Genomic DNA, 24,614 nt, shown 5'->3' on the forward strand with positions numbered 1-24,614 from the left:
TAGTTAAATCACTTAAACTTTTATAAGTATAAGAAGCTATGGGGGCACCTGGATGGCTCAGTTGGTAAGTGTCTGCCTTCAGCTTGGGTTATAATCTCAGGGTTCTGAGATCGAGCCCCACGTCCGGCTCCCTGTTCAGTGAAGAGTCTGCTTCTCCCTTTCTCTCTCCCTCTGCCTCTGTCCCTGCTTGTGCATTCTCTCTCTCTCTCTCAAACTCTTTCAAATAAATATATAAAATCTTTAAAAAGAAAAAATGGGTGGGGGGAGGGATGCCTGGGTCAGTTAAGTGTCTGCCTTCGGTTCAGGGTCCTCGGATCAAGTCCTGCGTCAGGCTCCTTGCCCAGCAGGGAGCCTACTTCTCCCTCTGCCTGCTAATCCCACCTGCTTGTGCACACATACATACTCTGGCCTATTTGCTTCCACTCTTCTTTAAAAAAGTCCCTTTTTGGTTTTTTTGTTTTGTTTTGTTTTGTTTTTAAGATTTTATTTGACAGAGAGAGAGTACAAGTAGGCAGAGCAGCAGGCAGAGGGAGAGGGAGAAGCAGACTCCCTGCTGAGCAGGGAGCCCTATGCGGGGCTCAATCCCAGGATCATGACCCGAGCCGAAGGCAGCCGCTTAACCAACTGAGCCACCCAGGCACCCCAAAAATCCCTTTTTGTAAAGTTATCCTGTCCCTATCCTACAAATGAACAGCTAGGGATATGCAAAAGGTAAATTTGTAAACAATGATACATTCGCATTATTAAAAATTCAAACAGTGCATAAAAAGTGCAAAGATGAAATAAAGATCATTAGCATTAGGTGGCTATATTCTTTGAAACATTCTGTGCATCTGTTTCAGATAGGAGGGTGGATAGATAAAAGGGATCATAGGCTAATGGTTACACTTGGGAGAGTTTTAAGAGAGGATGGTAGAGCTTTTGATTGCTGGTAATATTCTATTTCCTGACCTGAGTGGCATGTAAGTGGGAATATTCATTTTGAAATAATATTTGACCAGGAACTTTTAAACTTCAATAAAAACTTTTTAAATGTGCTTGTATTATAGTTGTTATTTACTAAAAAGTGTTTAATTTTACTTTGGTAGAAGAGAAAGGTAAGTGAAATTGAGAGATTCTTAAACACCAAATGCTTCTTCATAAGATTTCCTCTGAGATTAAGAAATAAATTATTAAATGAGATGCCTGGGTGGCTCGTCTGCCTTCAGTTCCAATCATCATCTTGGGGCCTATGATCAAGCCCCACATTGGGCTCTGCACTCAGTGGGGAGTCTGCTTGGGGATTTCTCTCCCTTTCCCTCTGTCCCTTCCCCACTGCATTCCCCCCGACCCCCTGCACACTTGCACCTGCTCTCTCTCAAATAAATAAATAAATGTTTGAAAAAGAAATTGTTCAAAACATTGAGTTTATATTCATATTTTAGAAGATTTTATCTTTATTTCGATTTTGGACAGTTTCTGTTGACTTTTTTAATACCAAAGAGAATGATTTTAATACACTTGTGATTTATTCATTTTTTTCATTGTCCACGTGTAGCTGTAGCCCCTAAATTTTCATATTGAGAACACCTCACCTGCCTTTATATTTGAATGGCTCTCTGACCCACAGTTTTTATCTGAGTACAAGTTTAGAGACATTGCTCTTCCATTCCTTTGGTATTAAGGATCAAGAGAGTATTTTGACAATTTTTTTTTTTTTTTTTTTTTTGAGAGAGTGAGTGAGCATGAGCAAGGTGTGGAGGGGGAGGAGCAGAGGAAGAGGGAGAGAAAGCAGCTTAAGCAGGCTCCACCCCCAGTGTGGAACCTCAAGCGGGGCTCAATCTCCTGACCTTGAGATGATCTGATGCCAAAATCAAGAGTCAGACGCCTAACCAACTGAGCCAACCCAGGCACCCTGACAAATGTGGGTTTTTTTGTTTTTGTTTTTTTTTAAAGATTTTATTTATTTGACAGAGATCACAAGTAGACAGAGAGGCAGGCAGAGAGACAGGGGGAGGCAGAGAGCCCAATGTGGGGCATGATTCCGACCCTGGGATCATGACCTGAGCTGAAAGCAGAGGCCTTAACCCACTGAGCCACCCAGGCGCCCCACAAATGTGTTTTTAAAAAAGTAAAATAGGGGTGGAAGAGTGTGCAACTCTTGATCTCAGGGTCGTGAGTTTGAACCCTGCCAACAGGCTCAAATGTTGGGTGTAGAGATTACTTAAATAAATGAAAAAACTTAAAAAAAAGTTAAACATGGAGAATAAAGGGACTGAGCTTTGTGCCACATGTCCCACCCCCCCGCAAAATGTTTCTATGTGCCATCTTTTGTAGCTTTTTCAAATCAACTGTCTTTTGTTTTTAATAGGAATCAGATAATAAAGTTGTCTTAACTTCAGAGTTGACTAAAGATAGCAAACAGGAAATGTGTTCAGCTCAGATCCAAGGCCCTAGGACAAGGAAGTTTCTCAAAGGAAAAAGGTAACATTGCAGTCTGTTTTCAGTCCCTTTGCAAAGGCATTTGAAGAAAGGAGTATACTCTCCAGACTTAGCTCTGAAGATCAGTATGAAATATTTGTTAAAAGCATGCATTACAGCACATTTGGCTACTTAAATGTCACATGGTCATTTTATTACAGATATGAAAGCAGACCTGCAGTCTCATCCTGGGATTCAGTCCTCTCCCAGAGGCCAAGAAAGAGATTAACAGAACAAGAATTACATGCAGTTTCTGAGAAACTCTCTCAACGGCTCTCTGAACTAGATTGGGCAAGTCTTATTTTTTATCTATATTGAGTTTGCCATAGTTGGTGAATATTAAAGGATCTAATTGAAGATGAACGCTAAGCTAAGGCAACAAAATTAGTTGTGTCTTAGTTACTGTGAAAATGTTCCATAAATCAGGCAGGTAGGACATAGGATGAGAAGTCATCTCTTACTTAACCTTTCATGATATAACCAAATTTGGTATGGATTTATCCTGATTTTTACTTAATTCTGATGAAAACTAATCATTTAACTGATTACATTAAAATCTTTATTTTAGATACACCTAAGACAGATTTGGTATAAAATTAGATTTTGTGTAAAATTAGATCTCTTGATCCTCACAAATCCAGTATTACAATTTGGGGGTATCATTGAATAAATGTATTAAATCCTTTTGTAATTTACTATAAAGTTTACTGACACTGAATAGTCCATAGCATTGATATATACCCTTCAAAAACTAAATATGCATAAGCATCTGAAAGTTATTAGTACCTAATTATGAGAAGAAGCTTTTTAAAGATTCTACTTTTCCAACTTGTATTCTGCTAAAATCAGTGAAAGATGTTGAAAAGTGTTTTTTCAATAGATGTTAAAAAGTGCCCTGGGTGATCGAATTAAAGATAAGACTGACTATGAAGAAGATGGTATTGGAAATGAAGAGATGGAGAGTAGGAAGGATGAAACCCTGTCTCAGCACAGTGACAGCATCATGGAGTATGGGCCAAAGAAGCGAAGGCCAGGTACTTATCCCAGAGAAGCCAGGATAAGGATGTCCGAGGGATCCGTTTAGGGACTTCTATTTGTTTATGACTGGGTTTCTTATTTTAAATATTTCAGAAATATATAAAAGGTGAAAAAATATATCTTCACCACCTAAAAGGAGATGCTAGTAATTATATATGCTTTACACCTTTTGAATTTAAAAATAAGAGTTGAAATCCCCTCTGTCCTCCCCACAGTCCATTTTTCCCCTCCTTCAAAGAAACAACTCTCTCAAAGTTTATATCTTTTATCCCTGTTTTTATTTTGTTACTTTATTCAGATACAATTGACACACAACACCGTATTCACTGAAGATGTACAGTATAATGATTTATTTATAGGTTGATTGTGATATAAATGATTGCCTCAGTATGTTTAGTTAACATTTATCACTTCACATAGTTACAAGTTTTTTTCTTAAAACTTTAAAGATGGAGGCGCCTGGGTGGCTCAGTGGGTTAAAGCCTCTGCCTTCGACTCGGGTCATCATCTCAGGGTCCTGGGATTGAGTCCCATATCAGGCTCTCTGCTCAGCAGGGAGCCTGTTTCCTTCTCTCTCTCTCTGCCTGCCTCTCTGCCTACTTCTGATCTCTCTCTCTGTCAAATAAATAAATAAAATCTTAAAAAAAAAATTTTAAGATGGGATTTTTTGCAACTTCCAGATATGCAGTATGTTAACTATAGTCACCACACTGGACATTATATCCCCAGAACTTATTTATAATTGAAAGTTCGTACCTTTTGATCACTTTCATGCCCACCTCTGGTAACCACCAATCTGTTCTCTGTATCTATGAGTTTGGTTTTTTTAGATTCCACATATATATGAGGCCATACATTATTTGTCTTTTTCTGTCCGACTTACTTTCACTTAGCATAAGGTCCTCAAGGCCCATCCATATTGTCACAGATGGCAAGATTTCCTTTTTTTCCTATGGATGAATAATATTCTCTTATGTATTTTTCTTTATCCATTTATCTGTAGATGGGCATTTAGGCTGCTTCTAAATCTTGGCTATTGTAAATAATGCTGCAGTGACATGGGGGTGCATGTATCTTTTAGAGGTAGTGATTTCTTTTCACTTCTGGGTACCCAGAAGTATCACTGGGTCATATGGTACTTCTAATATTTTGAGTGACCTCTGTACTATACTACATAGTGGCTGCACCAATTTATATTCCCCCTACCAGTGTACAAGGGTTCCTTTTTCTCTTTATTCTCTTCCAACTCTTGGTATCTCTTGTCTTTTTTATCATAGCAATTATTCTAAACCTGTAAGGTGACATCTCATTGTGATTTTTATTTTGATTTCCATGACGATTAGGGATGTTGAGCCTCTTTTCATATACTCTTTTTTTTTTTTTTTTTTTTAAGATTTATTTATTTATTTATTTATTTATTTGACAGAGAGAGATCACAAGCAGGCAGAGAGGCAGGCTGAGAGAGAAGGGGGGGGAAGCAGGCTCTCTGCCGAGCAGAGAGCCCTGCGGGGCTTGATCCCAGAACCCTGGGATCATGACCTGAGCCGAAGGCAGTGGCTTTAACCCACTGAGCCACCCAGGAGCCTCTTCATGTACCTTTTTTGGCCCTTTGTAGGTTGTCTGGGGGAAACTATCGAGTTTCTCTGCCCAATTTTTAATTGTATAGTTTTTGGGTTTTGTTGTTGTTGTTTTCCTATTGAGTTGTATGAGTTCTTAATGTATTTTGGATATTAATTCTATATTATATCTGATTTGCAGATATTTTCTCCTGTTAGGTTGCCTTTTCATTTTGTTGATAGTTTCCTATGCTGTGCAGAAGCTTAATATTTTCCCATTTGTTGATTTTTGCTTTTGTTGCCTTTGCTTTTGGTATCAAATCCAAAAAAATCATTGTCAAGACCAATGTCAAGTAGCTTTTACCTGCTGTCTTCTTCTAGGAGTTTATGGTTTCAAAGATCTTACATTCAGATGCCTAATTCATTTTGGTTGATTTTTGCATATGGTGTAAGATAGGTTATAGTTTCATTCTTTTGCATGTGGCTGTCCAGTTTCCCCAGTCCCATTTATTGAAGAGACTCTCTTTTCCCCATTGTATACTTTTGGCTCACTTGTTGTAAATTAATTGACCATATACGTGTGGGTTTATTTCTGGGCTCTGTATTCTGTTCTGTTGATCCTATGTGTCTTTTGTGCTAGTACTATATTGTTTTGACAGTATAGCTTTGTAATACAGATTGAAATCAGAAAGTGTGATGCCTTCAGCTTTGTTCTTTTTTAGGATCACTTTGGCTATTTGGGGTGTTTTATGGTTCCATACCAATTTTGTGATTGTTCTCTTTCTGTGAAAATACCATGGGAATTTTGAAGGGATTATACTGAGTCTAGATGAATTTGGGTAGTATGGGCATTTTAACAATATTAATTCTTTAAATCCTTGAGCATGGAATATCTTCCCATTTATTAGTGTCATCTTTTATCAATGTCTTAAACAGTTTCCGTATATAGGGCTTTTATTTTCTTGGTTACATTTATTTGTAGGTATTCTATTCTTTGTTAAATTATCATTCAAGTATAGTTAACATACAGTGTTAATTATTTTAAGGTATATAGTATAATGATTCAGTAATAATGCTGTACATTTCTCAGTGCTTATCAAGCTAAGTATACTCTTAATCTCCTCTGTTTTACCTATCCTCCACCCACCTCCCCTCTGGCAACCACCGGATCTCTGTCTTTGAGTCTGGTTTTTTTATTTCTTTTTTTGTTTCTGTGGCTCAGTGGGTTAAAGCCTCTGCCTTCGACTCAGGTCATGATCTCAGGGTCCTGGGATCGAGCCCCGCGTCGGGCTCTCTGCTCAGCGGGAAGCCTGCTTCCTTCTCTCTCTCTGCCTGCCTCTCTGCCTACTTGTGATCTCTGTCTGTCAAATGAATAAAAAAAAAAAAAAAAAATTCTTAAAAAAAAAAAAAAAAATCTTTTTTTGTTTCTAAATTCCACATGTGGGTGAAATCATTTCTCTTTTTGATTTTTTTTTTAAGATTATTTATTTATTTATTTGATAGAGAGAGATCACAAGTAGGCAGAGAGGCAGGCAGAGAGAGAGAGAGGAGGAAGCAGGCTCCCCGCCGAGCAGAGAGCCCGATGCGGGACTCGATCCCAGGACCCTGAGATCATGACCTGAGCCGAAGGCAGCGGCTTTACCCACTGAGCCACCCAGGCGCCCCGTCTCTTTTTGATTTTTTTTAACTTAGCATTCTACTCTCTAGGTCATCCATGTTGTTGCAAATCAGAAGATTTCTTTCATTCTTTATTATGGCTGAGTATCTTTTAAGCAATTGTAAATGGGATTGTTTTCTCTTAGCATATAGTTCTTAGCATATAAAAAGCAACTGATTTTTGTATACAGTTTTTTATATCCTGCAACTTTACTGAGTTCATTTATTCTAACAGTTTTTGGGTGGGGTCTTTAGCGTTTCCTATAACTACTGTAGTTTCATCTGCAAATACAGAGTTTTATTTTTTCTTTTTCAATTTCAGTGCCTTTTTTTTTTAAGACTTTATTTTTAAGTAATCTCTACACTCAACATGGGGCTCAAACTCACAACCCTGAGATCAAGTCACATGCTCCACAACTGAGCCTGCCAGGTGCCCCTGAATGCCTTTCATTTCTTTTTCTTACCTAATTGCTCTGGCTAGGACTTCCTCTACTGTGTTGGATAAAAGCAGTAAGAGTAGATAGGCATCCTTGTCATGTTCCTGAAATTAGAAGAAACACTTTCAGCTTTTCACCATTAAGCATAATGTTAGCTGTAGGCTTATCGGATATGGCCTTTATTATGTTGAGGTATATTCCCTTTATACCCAGTTTATTGAAAGTTTTTTCCCTGAATGGATGTTGAATTTTGTTAAATGCTTTCTCTACATCTGTTGAGATGATCATATGTTTATTCTTCATTTTGTTAATGTGGCGAGTCACATGGATTTGTAGATGTTGAACCATCTTTGCATTGGAATAAATTCCACTTCATGATGGTGTTCATGATTCTTTCACTATACGGTTGAATTCATGGGAGTTTTCGGTGGCTCAGTTGGTTAAGTGTCCAACTCTTGCTTTTGGCTCAGGTCATGATCTCAGGCTAGTGAGATCAGCCCTGGCATTGGGCTCCATGCTCAGCAGAGTCTGCTTCTCTCCCTCTGCTTCTCCCCCTGCTCATGCACATACACATACTTTCTTTCTCTAAAATAAATGTTTAAATATATACATACACACACACATGTACACACAGTTGATTCATTTGCTAATATTTTGTTGAGGATTTTTGCATCTATGTTCATCCATATTTATTTTGAATCAGTATTCATCATGATGCCTGTAATTTTGTTGTGCTGTCCTGTCTAGTTTTGGTATCAGGGTAGTGCTGGCCTTCTAAAATGAGTTTGGAGCTATTTCCTTCTCTTCCATTTTTGGGGAAGAATTTTAGAAGGATTGGTATTAATCCTTCTTTTTTTTTTTTTTAAGATTTTTTTTTTTTTTTTTTTTTTATGACAGAGAGATCATAAGTAGGCAGAGAGGCAGGCAGAGGTGGGGGTGGGGGGGTGGGGAGCAGGCTCCCCGCTGAGTAGAGAGCCCAGTGCGGGGCTCGATCCCAGGACCCAGAGATTATGACCTGAGCTGAAGGTAGAGGCTTAACCCATTGAGCCACCCAGATGCTCCAGGTATTAATTCTTCTTTAAATGTTTGGTAGAATTTACCAGTGAAGCTGTCTGGTCCTGGACGTTTTAGTTTGTTGGGTGATTTTTGACTACTGACGTAATCTTACTTGTAATTAGTCATTCGTATTTCTTTTTCTTCATGATTAATTCTTGGTAGCTTTGATGTTTTTAGGAATTAACCCATTTCTTATAAGTTGTCCGATTTGTTGGCATAAAATTGTTCATAGTAGCTTATGATCCTTTGTATTTCTGTGGTATTTATTAGTTGTAATGTCTCCTTTTTAATTTCTAGTTTTACTTGAGTAAAATTTTTCCTTGATTAAGTCTAGCTAAAGATTTATCTCTATTTTATCTTTTAAAAACAAGCTGTTAGTTTCATTGGTCTTTTCCCCTTTTTTGGTGTTTGTTTCACATATTTCTGTTCTGATCATTGTTATTTCCTTTCTTACAGCTTTGGGCTTCTTTTGCTTTTTTTTTTTTTTTCCTAGTCTCCTTAAGGAGTAAAGTTGGGTTGTTTAAGATCTTGTTTCTCTTTTTTTCTTCCAATTTTATTGAGATAGAGTTGACATACAGCACTGTGTATGTTTATATATGATGACTGGATTTACATATCTTGTGAAATGATTACCAATAACTAATTAACATCCATTATCTACAGATAGAAGAAAAAGCAAAAGTTTATTTTTCCCTTGTGTTGAGAACTCCAAAGATCTACCATAACTTTCAAATATGGCAGAGTTACCTATAGTGATCATGATGACACTATATTCCTAGTACTAATTCATCTTATAACTAAAATTTTTTACCTTTTGACCACCTTCATCACATTCCTCCCCTCACCTGCCTCTCGTAACCAGAAATCCAATATTTTTTTGTATGAGTTTGCCCCCCCTTTTTTTAAGATTCCAATTATAAGTGGTTTCTTATAGGTCTCATGTAGACCCTATATTTGTGAGATGATACAATAATTCTCTCAAGGTCCATATCCATGTTGTCACAAATGACAGATTTTCTTCTTTTTTTTTAATTGAATTTATTTATTTGCCAGAGAGCACAAGCGGGGTGGGGTGGGAGCAGCAGGTAGAGGGAGAAGTAAACTCCCCCCTGAGCAAGGGGCCTGATGCGGGACTCAATCTGAGGACCCTGGGACCATGATCTGAGCAGAAGTAACTAACTGAGCCACCCAGGCACCCCAGATTTTCCTGCTTTTTATGACTGAATAATTCATCCATCATTAGACATTTAATGTGTTCATATCTTGAGTATTGTAAATTCTGTTATGAACATGGGATAGCAGATAATCTGTACCGCAGTGTTTTTGTTTTCCTTGAATATATTCCAGGAGATAAAATTGCTGTATCATATGATATTTTTAATTTTTTGAGGAACTTCCATACTCTTTTCTATGGTGCCTGTACCAATTTACATTTCTACCAACAGTGTATAAGGGTTTTCTTTACTCCATAGCCTCTCCAACTCATTTTATTTCTAGTCTTTTGGTGATAGCCATTCTAATATTCTAATAAAGTGCTATTTCACTGTAGCTTTAGTTTGCATTTCTGTAATGATGAGTGGTGTTGAGCACTTCTTCATGTACCTGTTGGCTGCTTGTAAATCTTCTATGGAAAAATGTCTATTCCATTCTTCTGTCCGTTTTTAAATTTGATTATTTGGCTTTTAGCTATTGAGTTGTAGGAGTTCTTTATATATTTTGAATATTAACCCTTTATCAGATCCGTAATTTGCAAATATTTTTTCACATTCCTGAAGCTTTCTAGTTTGATGTAATCACACTAATTTTTTTTTATTTTGTTGCTTGTACTTTAGGTGTCATATATCTTGTTTTTTAATATATGCATTTATCACTGTGAAATTCCATCTTAGAACTGCTTTTGCTACATCCCTTAGGTGGGTTTTTTTTTTTTTTTTGGCCTGTTTTATTAAACAAACGGGTTCCGTTTTATTTTAGAGCAAGCTTGTGTGAATAGGGGGTGGTGGGAGAGGGAAAGAGAGAGCATTCCAAGCAGGCTCCACACCGAGCATGGAGGCCTGTGCAGAGCTTGATCCCACAACCCTGAGATTATGACCTGAGCTGAAATCAAGAGTTGGACACGTAACTGAGACACCCAGGTGCCCGCTACATCCCATAGTTTTTGATGTTTTATTTCCTTGTCCATCTGAAGATATTTTTTTATTTCTCCTTTGATTTTTTTCTTTGACCTTCTAGTTGTTCAATAGTGTATTGTTTAATCCTTATATATTTGTGAATTTCCCAGTTTTCTTCTTGTAAATGCTTTCTAATTTTAAGCCATTGTGTCAGAAAAGATGCTTGATATGATTTCAATCTTCTTAACTTTATTAAGATTTGTTTGGTGGCCTAACATATGATTGGTCCTGGAGAAAGTTCCTGTATCCTTGCGAAGAATAAATATCTGCTGCTTTGGGATAGAATGTTCTGTAAATGTCTGTTAAGTGTCGTATTACTATTTCTCCTTTCTATTTTAGGTTTATTAATATTCACTTTACATATCTACATACTCCTGTGTTTTGTGCATACTTAGCAATGTTAAATACGCTTTATGATTTGTCCCTTTTATTATATAATGATCTTTGTTTCTTATTACAATCTCTGTCTTAAAGTCTGTTTTGTCTGATAGAAGTATAGCTACCATAGCTTGCTTTTGGTTTCCATTTGTGTGAAATATCTACTTCACTTTCAAGCTGTGTGTGTCCTTAAAGTTTGAATCTTGCAGTCAGCATGTAGTCGTGTCTGTTTTTTTATCCATCTAGCCACTCTCTTTCGATTGGAAAATTTAGTCCATTGACTTTTAAAATAATTATAATTGTCAGTTTAGTGTTGCTGTTTTGTAATTCCTCTGTTCTCTTGCTTTGTTATTTGATGATTTCCTCTATGCTTAGTCTTCTTTATCTTTTGTGTATCTGTTATAGGTTTTTGCAAACCTATAGTAGGTTTGCAAACCTAAAACCTAAAGCCTATATAAAACGTCTTCTAGTATTCTAGGTTGATAACAAATTAGAGTGCATACTAGAGTTCTACATTTTTACTCTTCCTGCTCCCATACATAATTCTTTTTTTTTTTTTTTAAGATTTTATTTATTTATTTGATAGACAGAGATTACAAGTAGTCAGAGAGGCAGGCAGGGAGAGAGGAGGAAGCAGGCTCCCCGCTGAGCAGAGAGCCTGATGCGGGGCTTGATCCCAGGACCCTGAGACCATGACCTGAGCCGAAGGCAGAGGCTTTAACCCACTGAGCCACCCAGGCACCCTCCCATACATAATTCTTAATGTCATAATTTACATCATTTTACCTTGTGTAGCCATTAAAAAATTGTTATTTTTGCTACTTTTGTCTTTTAACTTTCATGCTAGATTTATATGTGATTTACCCACCAGTTACATTAGACTTCTCTGAATTTAACTATATATATTTGCGTTTGCCAGTGAGATTTGTACTTTCATATGCTTTCCTATTACTAAATAGCACCCTCTTATTTAAAGAAGCATCTTAAAAATTTCTTGTAAGGCTGTTCTAGGGTAAATGAACTCTGCTTCAGCTTTTGCTTGTGTGGAAAACTATTTCTCCAGTTCCAAAGGACAATTTTGCTGAGTCAAATAGCTTTTCTTGGCAGTTTTTCTCTTTCAGCACTTTGAATATATTGTGCTGTTCCTTTGGGCCTGAAAAGCTTCACCTGAAAAATCTAAGGATAGTGGTATGGGGGTTCCCTTGTACATACCAAGTTGTATTTCTCTTGTTACTTAAAAGATTCTCTCAAATTAAATTTGACTATTTATTTATAATGTGTGTTAGTGTGGGGTCTTTGAATTCATCTTATTTGAAAGTTTTGGGGCTTCCTGGATCCGGATGTCTGTTTCCTTTACCAAGGTTAGGGGAGTTTCTAGCCGTTATTTCTTTGAATTGGCTTTCTGGCTTTGTTTGCTCTCTTCTCCTGGGACCCTTATAGTGTATGTATTGGTCCACTTGCTGGTGTCCCACAAATCCCTTAAGCTATCTTCTCTCTTTTTTATTCATTTTTCTTTTTGCTCCTCTGTCTAGATAAGTTCCACAGTTCTGCCTTTGAGTTTGCTCATCTTTTCTTCTGCTTCATTTAGTCTGTTGATCCCCAATATTGAATTTTTCAGTTTAGTCACTATATTTTTTAATTATGTGACTGATACTTTCTTATGTTTTCTCTTTGTTGAGATTCTCGTTTTGCGCACAGATGGTTCTTCTGATCTTGGTGAGCATCTTTATGACCACCATTTTAAAGTCTTCATCAAGTTAGAGTCCTTATCTCTGTTTCACTAAGGTTTATTTGACTTTATCTAATTCTTTTGTTTAGAATGCATTCTTCTTTTTCTTCGTTTTTCTGTCTCTGTTGGCCTCTGTGCACTAAGTAAAACAGCCACTCTTCCAGTCTTAAAGGAGTAGTGCTTGTCCCTAGCTCTTGGGTGTCTGAAACCTTTGTGATAGTCCAAACTGCCACCTTTCTTCTTAATGGCTCCCAACAGATGAGGGTGTGCCAAGGCCCATTTCAGTGTAGGTTTTTTTCCTCATTCACCTGAGGTATAGGAGTCTTTCAGCTAGTTTCTGGATTCCCTTCTGAGGGAACTGTTCCATGTATAGCTGTAGATTCAGTGTGTCTGTGGGAGGAGGTGCATTCAGGAGCCTTCGTATTGCCATCTTAAACTGGAACCTTCTCATTTCTGTTTTTATATGGTAACAGCTCATATTTACTTACAAATGATACTGTGTTATTCTGCAACTTTTTTCTGTTAATGTTTTAAAAATCTGTGTTGATATTTACAGATCTAGTTCATTCATTTTTATTAAGTTCTACTTGTATGAAAATATGTATCACCATTTCCTCTATTACAGGACATTTAGGTTGCAAAAGTGTAGTTATAAAAAGTAGAAACAATGAACAACCTGTAACATGGGCAAAGATTTCTCTAGAATTTTAGGCCACCTGGCTGGCTTAGTTGTAGAACATGGGACTCTTGATCTCGGAGTTGTAAGAGCATGGGATTCTTGATCTCAGGGTTGTGGGCTGTAAGTTTGAGCCCCATGTAGGGAATAGAGCTTACTTTAAAAAAGAAAAAAGTTTCCATAGGCTCTCCATCTAGTAGAACTGCTTTTCACTACAAAAATTTTTTTTTTCTCTTGATTGTTTCATCTTCCTCCCCTTAAACTTTCCCAAGTAATTGCTAGGTAAGCCTCACCTAGTAACCTACATGTTTCCCTTCTATACACATAAACGTATCCCATTTTGAAAACTCACTGTAAGTCAAAATGTTATTTTCATTGGATCTTCAATGAAAAGAATACATTATGAATGTCCTAAAAACATCATTTAAAATCAGTTGTGCAAGTCCATTTTTCTTAATATCTTACTTTTTTATGATTTATCTATTCTAGAGAGAGAGGAGGTAAGCAAGCCAGGAAAAGGGCTGAGGAAGAGGGGGAAAGCCTCTCAGGCAGACTCCCCACTGAGCCTGGAGCAGGACACCAGCTTACTCTGAGGACCCTGAGATCCTGACCTGAGCCAAAACCAAAAGTTGGATGTCCAAGGGACTGAACCCCGCAGATGCCCCAGTCTTATTATTTTTTTTTTAAGTAATCTCAGTGCCCAACATGGGGCTCAAACTCATGACCCCAAGATCAAGAGTTGCATGCTCCACTGACAGACCAATCAGGCACCCCCATAATGTCTTATATTTGAAATTAATTCGAAAGATTTGAATTAAAAGAGTGAAAAAATAAAAAGCTTAGGGAAATTTGAATTCTTTGGGAAGGTTTATCTATAAAGATATCAAACTAATTTTCTTAACCTTAGAATTACTCACTTCTCTGAAAAGACATGGAGTCTACCTCTACACAGCTAGCAGATGCCCAAGTACAACTAAAAACAGTGGAACATAAAACTGTTTATGAAGTGACTTGTTAGATCTCTTAGGCAGTATGGAATTAGGGGCAACTTAACTACATAAGGAAAAATTGGGACTACTTAGAAGATGCTGAATTATATTAACCTTTTCTTCTAAGCATGCTGCTTTATAAGGGTAAGATGTAGATGTACTTATATCCTACCTCCTCAGGACCTAGGTAGGTGTAAAAGGATAGCAGACACACGGCTTCAATGATTTAACATTTTCTTTCTCCAGCACCACTTCCTTCCACTTAATTCCACATGTTGCTCCATTTTCAACCCAAAGTTGAAAAGAACCTAAGTGCTTTTTTGAAACTGTATACCTTTGTGTATATTGGTCAGACTAAACATTACAAATCAATACAAATTAGTTAGGGGCACCTGGGTGACTCAGTCATTAAGTGTCTGCCTTCGGCTCAGGTCATGATCCCAGGGTCTTGAGATTGAGCCCCACGTCTGGCTCAGCAGGGAGTCTGCTTCTCTCTCTGCCCCTACCCCTACTCATGTGCATGCTCTCTCAAAAATTTTTTTGAAGATTTTTTTATGTATTTATTTGACAGAGAGAGAGAGATCACAAGTAGGCAGAGCAGCAGGCAGAGAGAGAGGGGGAAGCAGGCTCCCTGCTGAGCAGAGAGCCTAATGCGGGGCTCAATCCCAGGACCTGAGCCAAAGGCAGAGGTTTAACCCAATAAACCACTGAGGCGCCCCTCTTCCAAAATTTTTTTAAAAAATACAAATTAGTTACAGGAAAGAGTACGTTTAGCACATTCACAGTCATTCTTTTTGGATTTGGTAATTTTACTATTTTATTGGCTCTATAGGAACTAATGGTACATGTCTCTTCCATGTTTTAGGACTTTCCACTCATAGAAAGCCACCCTACAGATCTCATTCGCTCTCTCCATCTCCAGTTAACAAAAATACACAGTTCCATATAGAGAGAAAACGTCAGCGAAAGCCAAAAGAAACAGATATTCGCCAATTCCAAGCAAAGGTACATCCCATCTTTGACTATGATTGGATAGCAGGCAATACTGTTTACCTTCAACCAAATACTACAGTGAATGTCCTGCTGATTAAAGGCTTCAGGTGCATTTAATATTCTCGAACTGAGTGGATGGTAGGAGATTATGGGACATAGCTTTTATGTCCCCCGTCCCACCTTTATGGAACATAAGATTTAAACTTGTGATACTCTAAGAAAACTAACCTTGTCAGATATAACCCAGTACTCAGCAGATTCAAAAAGAGTAGATCAGTGTGGGTTGATATTTTCAGAGAGTGCTTTAGAAAGGATGAGAATTGGACGTGGATTAAAAGGGATAGGCTAGTTGAGTTTCAGGTAGGATTAAAGTGCCAAGACAGGAATGGGAGGAGGTGGTTAAGATTCAATATGGAGAATGTATGATTACCAAGGAAGGCTTTCTGCTGTGGAATAGGGATTTTGAAATGCAAATTAATTTAGAACATGTACATTGTTTGCTATAGTATGTTTTATGATAGTGAAAAACTGAAATTAATTCAAATGTCTTATAATAACATGTAACTTCCATTCAAGGAACTATGAAAGTAATAAAACCGGAAAACAAAATATGCATTTTTGGGTTATGTCCCAATTACATGTCTGTTAAATATGTTTATGTTTATAATGTTTATAATATAATATTAAATATATTTAGAATAACAGGGACCCAAAAGGAACTTTAAAAAAAAATGGAATGACAGAATCTTAGGTTAATTTTTTTCCCTTCATTTTCATTTTTATATGCTTTTATTAACTGTAATGTCATATGGCTTTCTCTGCTCTAGGCACTAACTGAAGCATTTGAAAGGGAACTAAGAAGAAATAAAGTTCAAGAGAATATTGGATCTCTAGGAATAAATGAGGAGGAAACAGTGGGTAAAAGTCTCTACTATAATAAATGCAACTTGATCAGATCAGTGGAAAGTACAGAGATCTTTCTTATTTTTTTTATTTGAAGAAAAATTTTTTTTAAAGATTTTATTTGTCAGAGAGAACACACGCAAGCAGGGGGAGCGGCAGAGGGAGAGGGAAAAGCAGACTCCCCGCCTAGCAAGGAGCCCCATGTGGGACTCGATCTCACAACCCTGGGATCGTGACCCAAGCTGAAGCAGATGCTTGGTACCAAAAGATTCCAAACACTTTTCCTTCCTGCCCAAAACACCCATCAGTTTTTAACAAGTTCTGTTCATCAGGGATTTAAAAGATAGTTGGGGGACACCTGGGTGGCTCAGTTGGTTAAGACACTGCCTTCAGCTCAGGTCATGAGCATAGGGTCCTGGGATCAAATCCTGAATCAGGCTCCTTGCTCTGCAGGGAGCCTGCTTCTCTCTCCACCTCTGCCTGCCATTCTGCCTACTTGTGTGCACACGCACGCGCGCTCTCTCTCTCTCTCTCTGACAAATAAATAAATAAAATCTTTAAAAATAAAAGATAGTTGGGGCTGACAGGTTAAAGGGGAATGAGGAGATCCCACTTACTCTGTGCCTGAGTGGAAGAAGCACAAAGCAGACATGTCCATTGCCTTTTCAAAAGGATAGTTACAGAAACTAAGTGAAAACAGGAAAAATGCTTGTGCTGGAATGTTCATGAACAAAACAGGATATAAAATACAGTATGGTTATGATAAACATTATTTAAGAACCTTTTTAGTTTACATGGAAAAAGTTGTCAAAGAAGCCAGTACATCAAAACATTATTAGTGGTTGTATTTAGGGTGTGGGACTACATGACTCTGAAACTCAAAAAGGATTCAGTGCTTTTTAAAATTCCAAAGGGTGCCAGAAGCCAAAAGATGCTTTTAACTCAGATGAACACTAACCAGATTTTAGAAATTGGAAGTAAGGTGTTCGGTTGGGGATTAGTTAGCTATTTTTTTCAATGTGTAATATTTAAGATAATGTATGAGAGAGTTATTAGACTTTAATTTGTATTGTTTTATGTCTGCTCCTAAGGAAAAAATATACAGAGAAGCTGCTCATAAAGGAACTCCAAAACGTAGTCAGCCCTGGAAGACTTACTCTAGAAAAACCACAACTCCAAGTCCAAGAGGTGGCTTGCCAAAGCCAAATAAAGCAGTTCCAAGTAAGAACCACAAAATTGTACTTTATGGAAAACTGGCATTCTTTGAAAGTGTGTGCTACATTCCAAGGACACAGCACTGAAAACTTAACATCCACCAGTTAGCTGGAGAAAGTTCCTCTTTTATCACTGCCATATGCTAGATTTCTATAAAGAGAAAGATAAAACTTGTAAATAAGGCATTTATTTAAAACTCTTAATAACCTTCAGAGGCCCAAATATTGGTACCGGAGGCACAAATGGGCAGGACTACCTGCTGCTCCGGCTGCAGCTTCACTCTGTTCACTCACACTAGTTGCTTCTTTGTTTCTGGGAAGTTGGTAGAACCCAAGGGTTGCTCCAAAGCAAGCAGATGTCCCGTCCAGCCCTGTTATATTGACAGCTGGTGCTAGTGAGTGTTCGAGTCCTGTTACAAGGAAAATGAGGTCATGTGAAATGCCAGGGTTGCATTTCCAACACTGCTGGCCGCCTAACGACATCCCGCCAGACAGAGACTTTGCCTCCCAGTAGGGCTGAGGAGTGTTCGGCCACACACAGAGCGTCCACCCCAGTCGCTGAGTCAGCTGAGCAGTGAGGATGGACTTCACCAGAACAGCATGTCATCAGTCAGAATGTTGAGCTGATTCTCATCCTTACCGGTAGTTGGTGTACTCGGATCAAAGGAGTGCAGAAGTTAATGACATATGTTTAGATTTAGTCTCCAGGATCAGAACTGCATCACTTATAAAGCTTTGCTCTACCAGGAAGGTAGAATGAGAGTGCTTATTAAAAGCTTATCAGCAAGTCTCTCAGATTAAAGGGTTTTGTGCTTGTTTTGTTTTACCTTGCAGTGAAAGTAAATGAACACAGTCTACTGCCCCTCATGCTGGAGCAATTTCCATTTCTCTATGTTTCTGGCCAAACACTAAGCAAAATGTGGAAACAGCAAATTACACAGGTTGAACAGCTCAAAAAAGATGCATATAGAGAAAATCGATCAAAGAAAAAACTTCAGGATGAAGTAAGTTAACTGTTAATTACAAGCTTAGGAATACAAACCAGAAAGGGGAAGAGCTTATCCTTCAGAATTTAGTGAATAGCAGTATTAACCTTCTTCCTTTCTGTCCCTCTTAAAGATAGAAGAAGCCTTAAAAAGGCATGAGCTCCTTACTGCACTTGTCAAGAAAGAATATGAACATAACAAGAGACTGGTATGTTAAGAGCAGGTTGAGTATTACAGTTTTGAGTTTGTAAGTTACATTAATTACTTGTATTTATACAGCTGGGTAATAGATCCACAGACATCTGTCTTTAACACTTGCCTATGGAAGCATTTGAGGCTGTAACCAAAACTGATGAGGGGCAAAGGTGCCAAATACTTTATACAGTTTCCTTTGGTTTTTATAGTAACATAATGGACATGTTTTCTCTGAGAATGCTAACTTGTATTTGGTCCCACTTACTCAGCAAGGGGCAAGGTTGAGATCTTAATTTAGGTCTGTCTCTGCCTCCACAGCAACTTCAAGGTACCAGGGGGGTTGTAAGCTAGTGTCGTTTGTCCTCTCTGACCTAAGCTCACAAGCAGAGAACTGAGCTAGTTTAACACCCTCCCTTCTGATTTGGATTGAGAATTATACAGAGCACAGAATCTTCTGTTGAGTATAATGGAGAGGACAGAAGTCAAAGACAGTATGTCCTGGAATACTATGCAGCCATCAAAAGAAATGAAATCTTGCCATTTGCGACAACATGGATGGAACTAGAGCGTATCATGCTTAGCGAAATAAGTCAAGCAGAGAAAGACAGCTATCATATGATCTCCCTGATATGAGGAAGTGGTGATGCAACATGGGGGCTTAAGTGGGTAGGAGAAGAATCAATGAAACAAGATGGGATTGGGAGGGAGACAAACCATAAGTGACTCTTAATCTCACAAAACAAACTGAGGGTTGCTGGGGGGAGAGGGGTTGGGAGAAGGGGGGTGGGGTTATGGACATTGGGGGAGGGAGGGTATGTGCTTTGGTGAGTGCTGTGAAGTGTGTAAACCTGCCGATTCACAGACCTGTACCCCTGGGGATAAAAATATATGTTCATAAAAAATAAAAAATTTAAAAATCACACACACAAAAAAAGTATGTCAGAAGAAGGGATTTTAAAACTCTTGGTTGAGCTTTGCGCAGTGGCAGTATCGTAGCCAATGAGGTTTATCCGAGGCGCGATTATTGCTAATTAAAACTCTTGGTTGAGATAAGCAGTGAGAAGTATACTACTAAACAATTTCAGACAAAGAAGGGGAAGCTCTCTGAGAATCTGCATGTGGTACTTCCGGGGAAAAGAAAACAAGCATCTGACTGGATACCTTGTCGAGGGCTTTATGCACATGACCTCGTTTCATTTTCACTACTTTGTAAGATACTAATTTCCTTAGTTTTGACATAAATACTCTTGGTATAACTCAAACTTTGCTTGAAAGTCAGAATGGCTTTTTTCTACTCCTTTTAAGCTTGCATCTGGGTGTGGCTTTAGGTGACCCCGTAGGGGACACGGGGGATGAGATGTGCAGTTCCACCAAGATCACGTACAGCAGTCATGGCTCACTGGGGCAGCCTTCTGGACTGGTGATGAACCTCCCAACGCCTGGAAGGCTTCTGGGGGTTGACATTTTGTCAGAGTCTATGCCCACGTATTAGGCCACTGGCCCCGCATGCTTGGCTCACTCCTTGAAGACTTCGTGATGGGGAGTGGGGCAGCTAAGAATGCCAGAGTCTGTCTTCCTCTTGTCCTTACCCCTCTTTTTCACTTTCCCTTTCCCAGCAAGACTTCAAGGACCGCATTTATAGGCAGAAGTTGACACAGTCAAAGATAACAGAAAATCGGCAGCAGATTGTCCGTGCCCGAAAATACTATGATGATTACAGAGTTCAGTTGCGTGCAAAAATGATGCGAATGAGGACACGGGAAGAAATGGTAAATACAGGTTTTTGTTTCTTGTTTTGAAGATCGATTGACTGATTTTAGAGAGAGAGGGTGAGGGAGTGAGCGATGGGGAGGGGCAGACTCCCTACTGAGCTCCGAGCCCGACATGGGGCTCTGTCTCATGACCCCGAGATCGTGACCTGAGCCAAAAATCAGAGGTCAGATGCTTAACCAACAGCCACCCAGGTGCCCTGTGAATATAGCTTTATTGCAACCCTTTTTTGCAAAAGGGTGAATTTTATCTGTTAGCTTTCAGGACCACCTTCTTTGGGACTCCTGTCCCAGTTTGCATCCAAAACCCAAATGTAAGTCTTAAAGTGCCGGCTGTGAGAGTTTCAACTTGTCCATGCCTCATTTTGTTACCTGCATGGTACATTCCAGTCTGCTCCCAGTCTCCGGTGCCCTGATTCCCTCTAACCTGTGTCCTCCAGTGCAACTGCTTCTAGGGGTTTGAGAACGTGTTAGAAGGGACAGGGACTTAAGGTGTGACTAGATGACCTGGATTCCACATAAAACCGGGAAAGGAGTGTAGGACGAAGGCTCTGTGAAGTATTTCTCCACATTATTGTTCTCCCACCCTAATCAGGCTGAAATGCTTAATCTTTTGGGATTCCAAAGTGGCGGTAAATTGCATCTCTAGAGTAAAACATTAAGGTAATGACAGTTAACGGGCATACTACTGTCATCCTCAGTTTTAGAGGATACTGAGGCTTTGAGAGGTTACGTAACTGGACTAAGGTAACACCGCTGACTAATGACAGCATGGCTGTAAGGACAGTGGGCATATGTACCTCCTGGGAGTAATTGGTTTTCCTCCAGCCCCGTTTGAGGATAAGCACCTCACCTCGGTTGTGCACATGTGCAAATGCACCATTTGTTTCTTCTCTGGCTCGGGTTCTTCCCTTATAGATTGGCTGCTTGAGAACTGAAGAATTTGGGGGATACAGGAAAGGATGCTAAACACCACTGGTCATTAAGGAAGTACAAATAAAAACCACAATGGGAAACCACTCACTAAAATGGCTTAAAAAAAAAGGTGTTGGCAACGATACAGAGAAGTTACAGCCTCTCACGCAAGGCTGGCAGAATGGCGCAGCCACTTTCGATCAGTCTCCCAGTTCGTCAGAAGATTAGCCTGGCTACCCTGTGACTCCGTAATTTCACTGCTAGGCGTACAGCCACACAAATAGGTGTGGCTGTGTACAGTTACTGTACTGTGTACAGTAACCTACAGCAGCTTTATTTATAAAACGCAAAAAGAGGAAAAAACCTCAAAGGCCCATCAACTGATGGATAAACAAAATGTGAAAGTCCCATATCTCAGTATTATGTGGCAATGAAAAGGATGAACCTTGAAAACATGGCAGGTGAAAGAAGCCAGATACAAAAGGCCACATATTTTGGGATTATAAGAAATAACCCAGATTAGGCAAATTTAGAGATATAGAAAGTATTTTAGTGGTTACAGGGGGTGAGTGAGTGACCGCTGATGGGTATAGGGCTTCTTTCTGAAGGGATGGTGATGGCTGCACAATTCTGAATATATAAAAATCTGTTGAATTCTACTTTAAAAGTATGAATTTGGGGGACGCCTGGGTGGCTCAGTTGGTTAAGCAGCTGCCTTCAGCTCGGGTTATGATCCCAGCGTCCTGGGATCGAGTCCCACATGGTGCTCCTTGCTCAGCAGGGAGCCTGCTTCTCCCTCTGCTTCTGCCTGCCATTCTGTCTGCCTGTGCTCGCTCTCTCTCCCTCTCTCTGATAAATAAATAAAATCTTTAAAAAAAAAAAGTGTGAATTTTGTGGTATGTGGCTTTTATCTCAGTAAAGCTGTTACTTAAAACTGTGAAATAGAGGGGCACCTGGGTGGCTCAGCAGTTAAACGTCTGCCTTCAGCTCAGGTCATGATCCCAGGGTCATGGGATTGAGCCCCACATCAGGCTCCCCGCTCTGCGGGAAGCCTCCTTCTCCCTCTCCCACTTGCCCTGCTTGTGTTCCCTCTGGCTGTCTTTCTGTCAAATAAATAACATTTTTTAAAAACAAAAAACTTTGTGAAATACAATCAGTACAGTTGGACAAAATGCTTCTAATTCCTCTATGAAAGTTCGGCATAACTTTATTTTTCTAACTAAACGACAGATATTTAAGAAATTGTTTGAAGAAGGTTTACAAATTCAAAAGCAAAGATTACGAGACCTAAGAAACTATGCCAGAGAAAAACGAGCTGAACAAAAGATACAGCACCAGAATGAACTAGACTCGATGGAGAACTACTATAAAGACCAGGTGAGCTCACTGTTGCTGGTTCACATTCTCACGTGCTTCATCCTGACCACCTTGTGTCAAAAATCAGCTTATTCTGTTTTATGAAAAACCTCCACAGAGTAACTCAGCCTGTCAGTACACTGGTCAGACGGACTATTCATGATAAGCTAGTACTTGGCCACAGTACAGACTCTCTCTGTTACCCTGTTTCTATTAAAATAAGGATTTTAAGTCTGAACATTATATATCACAATTATTAAATCTGGGTTACAGGATAAACATTCGGGTTTTTTTTCCTCTCTACACAGTTTTCATTGCTGGCAGAAGCCATATCACAAGAACGTCAGGAACTCAAAGCCAGAGAGAAATCCCAGGCCCAGGTAATAATTAACAGGATAGAAATCATTGATTTACATTTTTAAGAATTAGAAAACAACTGTATTACATCTGTGATCCCAAACATTTATTCTATGGTTAATCCTAGAAGTAGGATTGATCGTGTGTTAACTTGACCTGTTCAGTCTGTAAGAAGGACTGTGTGGTTATTAAAATTGCAGAAGCTTGAGGAGCTGGAAGGTAAAGGGGGAATAGAAACGGACGGGGCCTGCGCAGATGTTACTAGCGGGATGACCCGAGTTCTCTTTTAGACCTTGTGTAAGGTGAAGAGGGAGCTGAGATCGAAGATGGAGAAGGAAATTCAGCAACTGCAGCGCATGATAACCCAGAACGACGAGGACTCTTTCTTCCGGGAATTAGAAGCTGAGCGCTTCAGAGCTCGGCTTCATCTGGCTTCTTTTCAGTACAGTAAGAATCCCTTCCTCTGAGGCCCGATGTTGTAAGTGCTTTCTGAAAGCCTTGACTAGGACAGAGCTAGAACGGAGTCAGTGAAGAGTCTAAACCAGGAGACTCCTTTCTATATGCCTTACTTACATATTCACTCCAATACTTTTTATGACATAATTTTTTAAAATAAAAATCATTTTCTCCAAGTATACCACTTTGAATGTATGACGTAGGAGCGGGGAGAAGGCACACATTCACTGGGCAGAGTTGCACTAGAGTAACACGCCTGGCTTGAGTAGCCAGCTCCTGAAGCCTGTTGCTGTAGTTCAGTGGAAACTATAAAAATCTCTAAGAGAAGCGCTAGGTGTGGGCTTGTCATCAGAGGCGGGAGCTGGGGTTAAATCTAGAAGACCCTGTGTGAATGGGTGGAGAGGTTTCATGTGGCGGCGGGAGGATGAGCATTCGTGTGTCTGGCTCCTGTTGGCCGAAGCCCGCGTGCGAGAGGCAAAGGGCAGCAGGCCGGACGGCACAGGCCTCAAGCAGCACTAGCGCCTGCCGGTGGAAAGGAGGCGCGGCGGACTGGGCGGGAACAGTACACCGGCCCGGCCCGTTTCTGCCCTGAAGGAGGGAGCGGGAGAAACGCCCAAACCCAGCGGGGTGTGGCACCTTCCATGGAAAGGGAGACTTCAGCTTCAGTGAAGGCCAAGAGCCGCTGAGGATAGGGGGCTTTGCTGCTCAAAGCCAGAGAGTGCACAGGGCCCCGGGGAAGGACTGCAGGGGAGACGAGAGGCTCCCTAACGGGGGCATGAGGACAGTCGCGCGGTGGTGAGCACACGCACAGGCTTCATCTCGCATTTCAAGCCGTTCAGACTACATGACCCGGCTAATTTGATTGCTATGACCAATTCTTGTCTAAAAAAACATTAAACCCAAACTGCCTTTAAAACTTTGCCTTCTGGGGGCACCTGGGTGGCTCAGCGGATTAAAGCCTCTGCCTTCGGCTCAGGTCATGATCCCAGGGTCCTGGGATGGAGCTTCGATTCAGACTCTCTGCTCAGCGGGAGCCTGCTGCTTCCCCTCTCTCTCTTTCTGCCTGCCTCTCTGCCTACTGTGCTGTCAAATAAATAAATAAAAATCTTTAAAAAACAAAAACTTTGCCCTTTGGAGAAGAGAGAGGGAGGCAAACTATAAGAGACTCTTAAGGATAGAAAACGGATGGTTGCTGGAGGGGAGGTGGGTGGGGGATGGGCTACAAATGGGTGGAGGGTGTTGAGGAGGGCACCTGTCGCCCATGATGAGTCCTGGGGGTTATGTGTGAGGAATCGCTAAATTCTACTGAAATGATTCTATCACT

General features: G+C 39.7%; 2 protein-coding genes across 2 annotated transcripts in view; both read left to right on the top strand.

Annotated features, from left to right (window-relative positions):
• The window catches only part of TACO1 (translational activator of cytochrome c oxidase I), a 742,329-nt gene extending 722,282 nt beyond the window's left edge, over positions 1-20,047 (top strand). The window contains exon 6 of the transcript XR_014304757.1: positions 19,410-20,047. The gene's annotated coding sequence lies outside the window, so the exon portion shown is untranslated. The remainder of the gene's footprint in view (positions 1-19,409) is intronic.
• CEP95 (centrosomal protein 95) overlaps positions 1-23,469 on the top strand; it is a 42,510-nt gene extending 19,041 nt beyond the window's left edge. The window contains exons 9-20 of the mRNA XM_082706667.1: positions 2,351-2,463; positions 2,622-2,751; positions 3,341-3,494; positions 15,012-15,151; positions 15,967-16,053; positions 17,134-17,263; positions 18,091-18,260; positions 18,376-18,450; positions 20,054-20,206; positions 22,352-22,498; positions 22,786-22,857; positions 23,125-23,469. Of these exons, the coding sequence (XP_082562793.1) occupies positions 2,351-2,463; positions 2,622-2,751; positions 3,341-3,494; positions 15,012-15,151; positions 15,967-16,053; positions 17,134-17,263; positions 18,091-18,260; positions 18,376-18,450; positions 20,054-20,206; positions 22,352-22,498; positions 22,786-22,857; positions 23,125-23,301 (1,548 nt within the window). The 3' untranslated portion in view covers positions 23,302-23,469. The remainder of the gene's footprint in view (positions 1-2,350; positions 2,464-2,621; positions 2,752-3,340; positions 3,495-15,011; positions 15,152-15,966; positions 16,054-17,133; positions 17,264-18,090; positions 18,261-18,375; positions 18,451-20,053; positions 20,207-22,351; positions 22,499-22,785; positions 22,858-23,124) is intronic.
• Positions 23,470-24,614: the final 1,145 nt, after the last annotated feature.

The sequence above is a fragment of the Mustela nivalis genome (assembly GCF_964662115.1).
Source record: "Mustela nivalis genome assembly, chromosome: 17".
NCBI lineage: Eukaryota > Metazoa > Chordata > Mammalia > Carnivora > Mustelidae > Mustela > Mustela nivalis.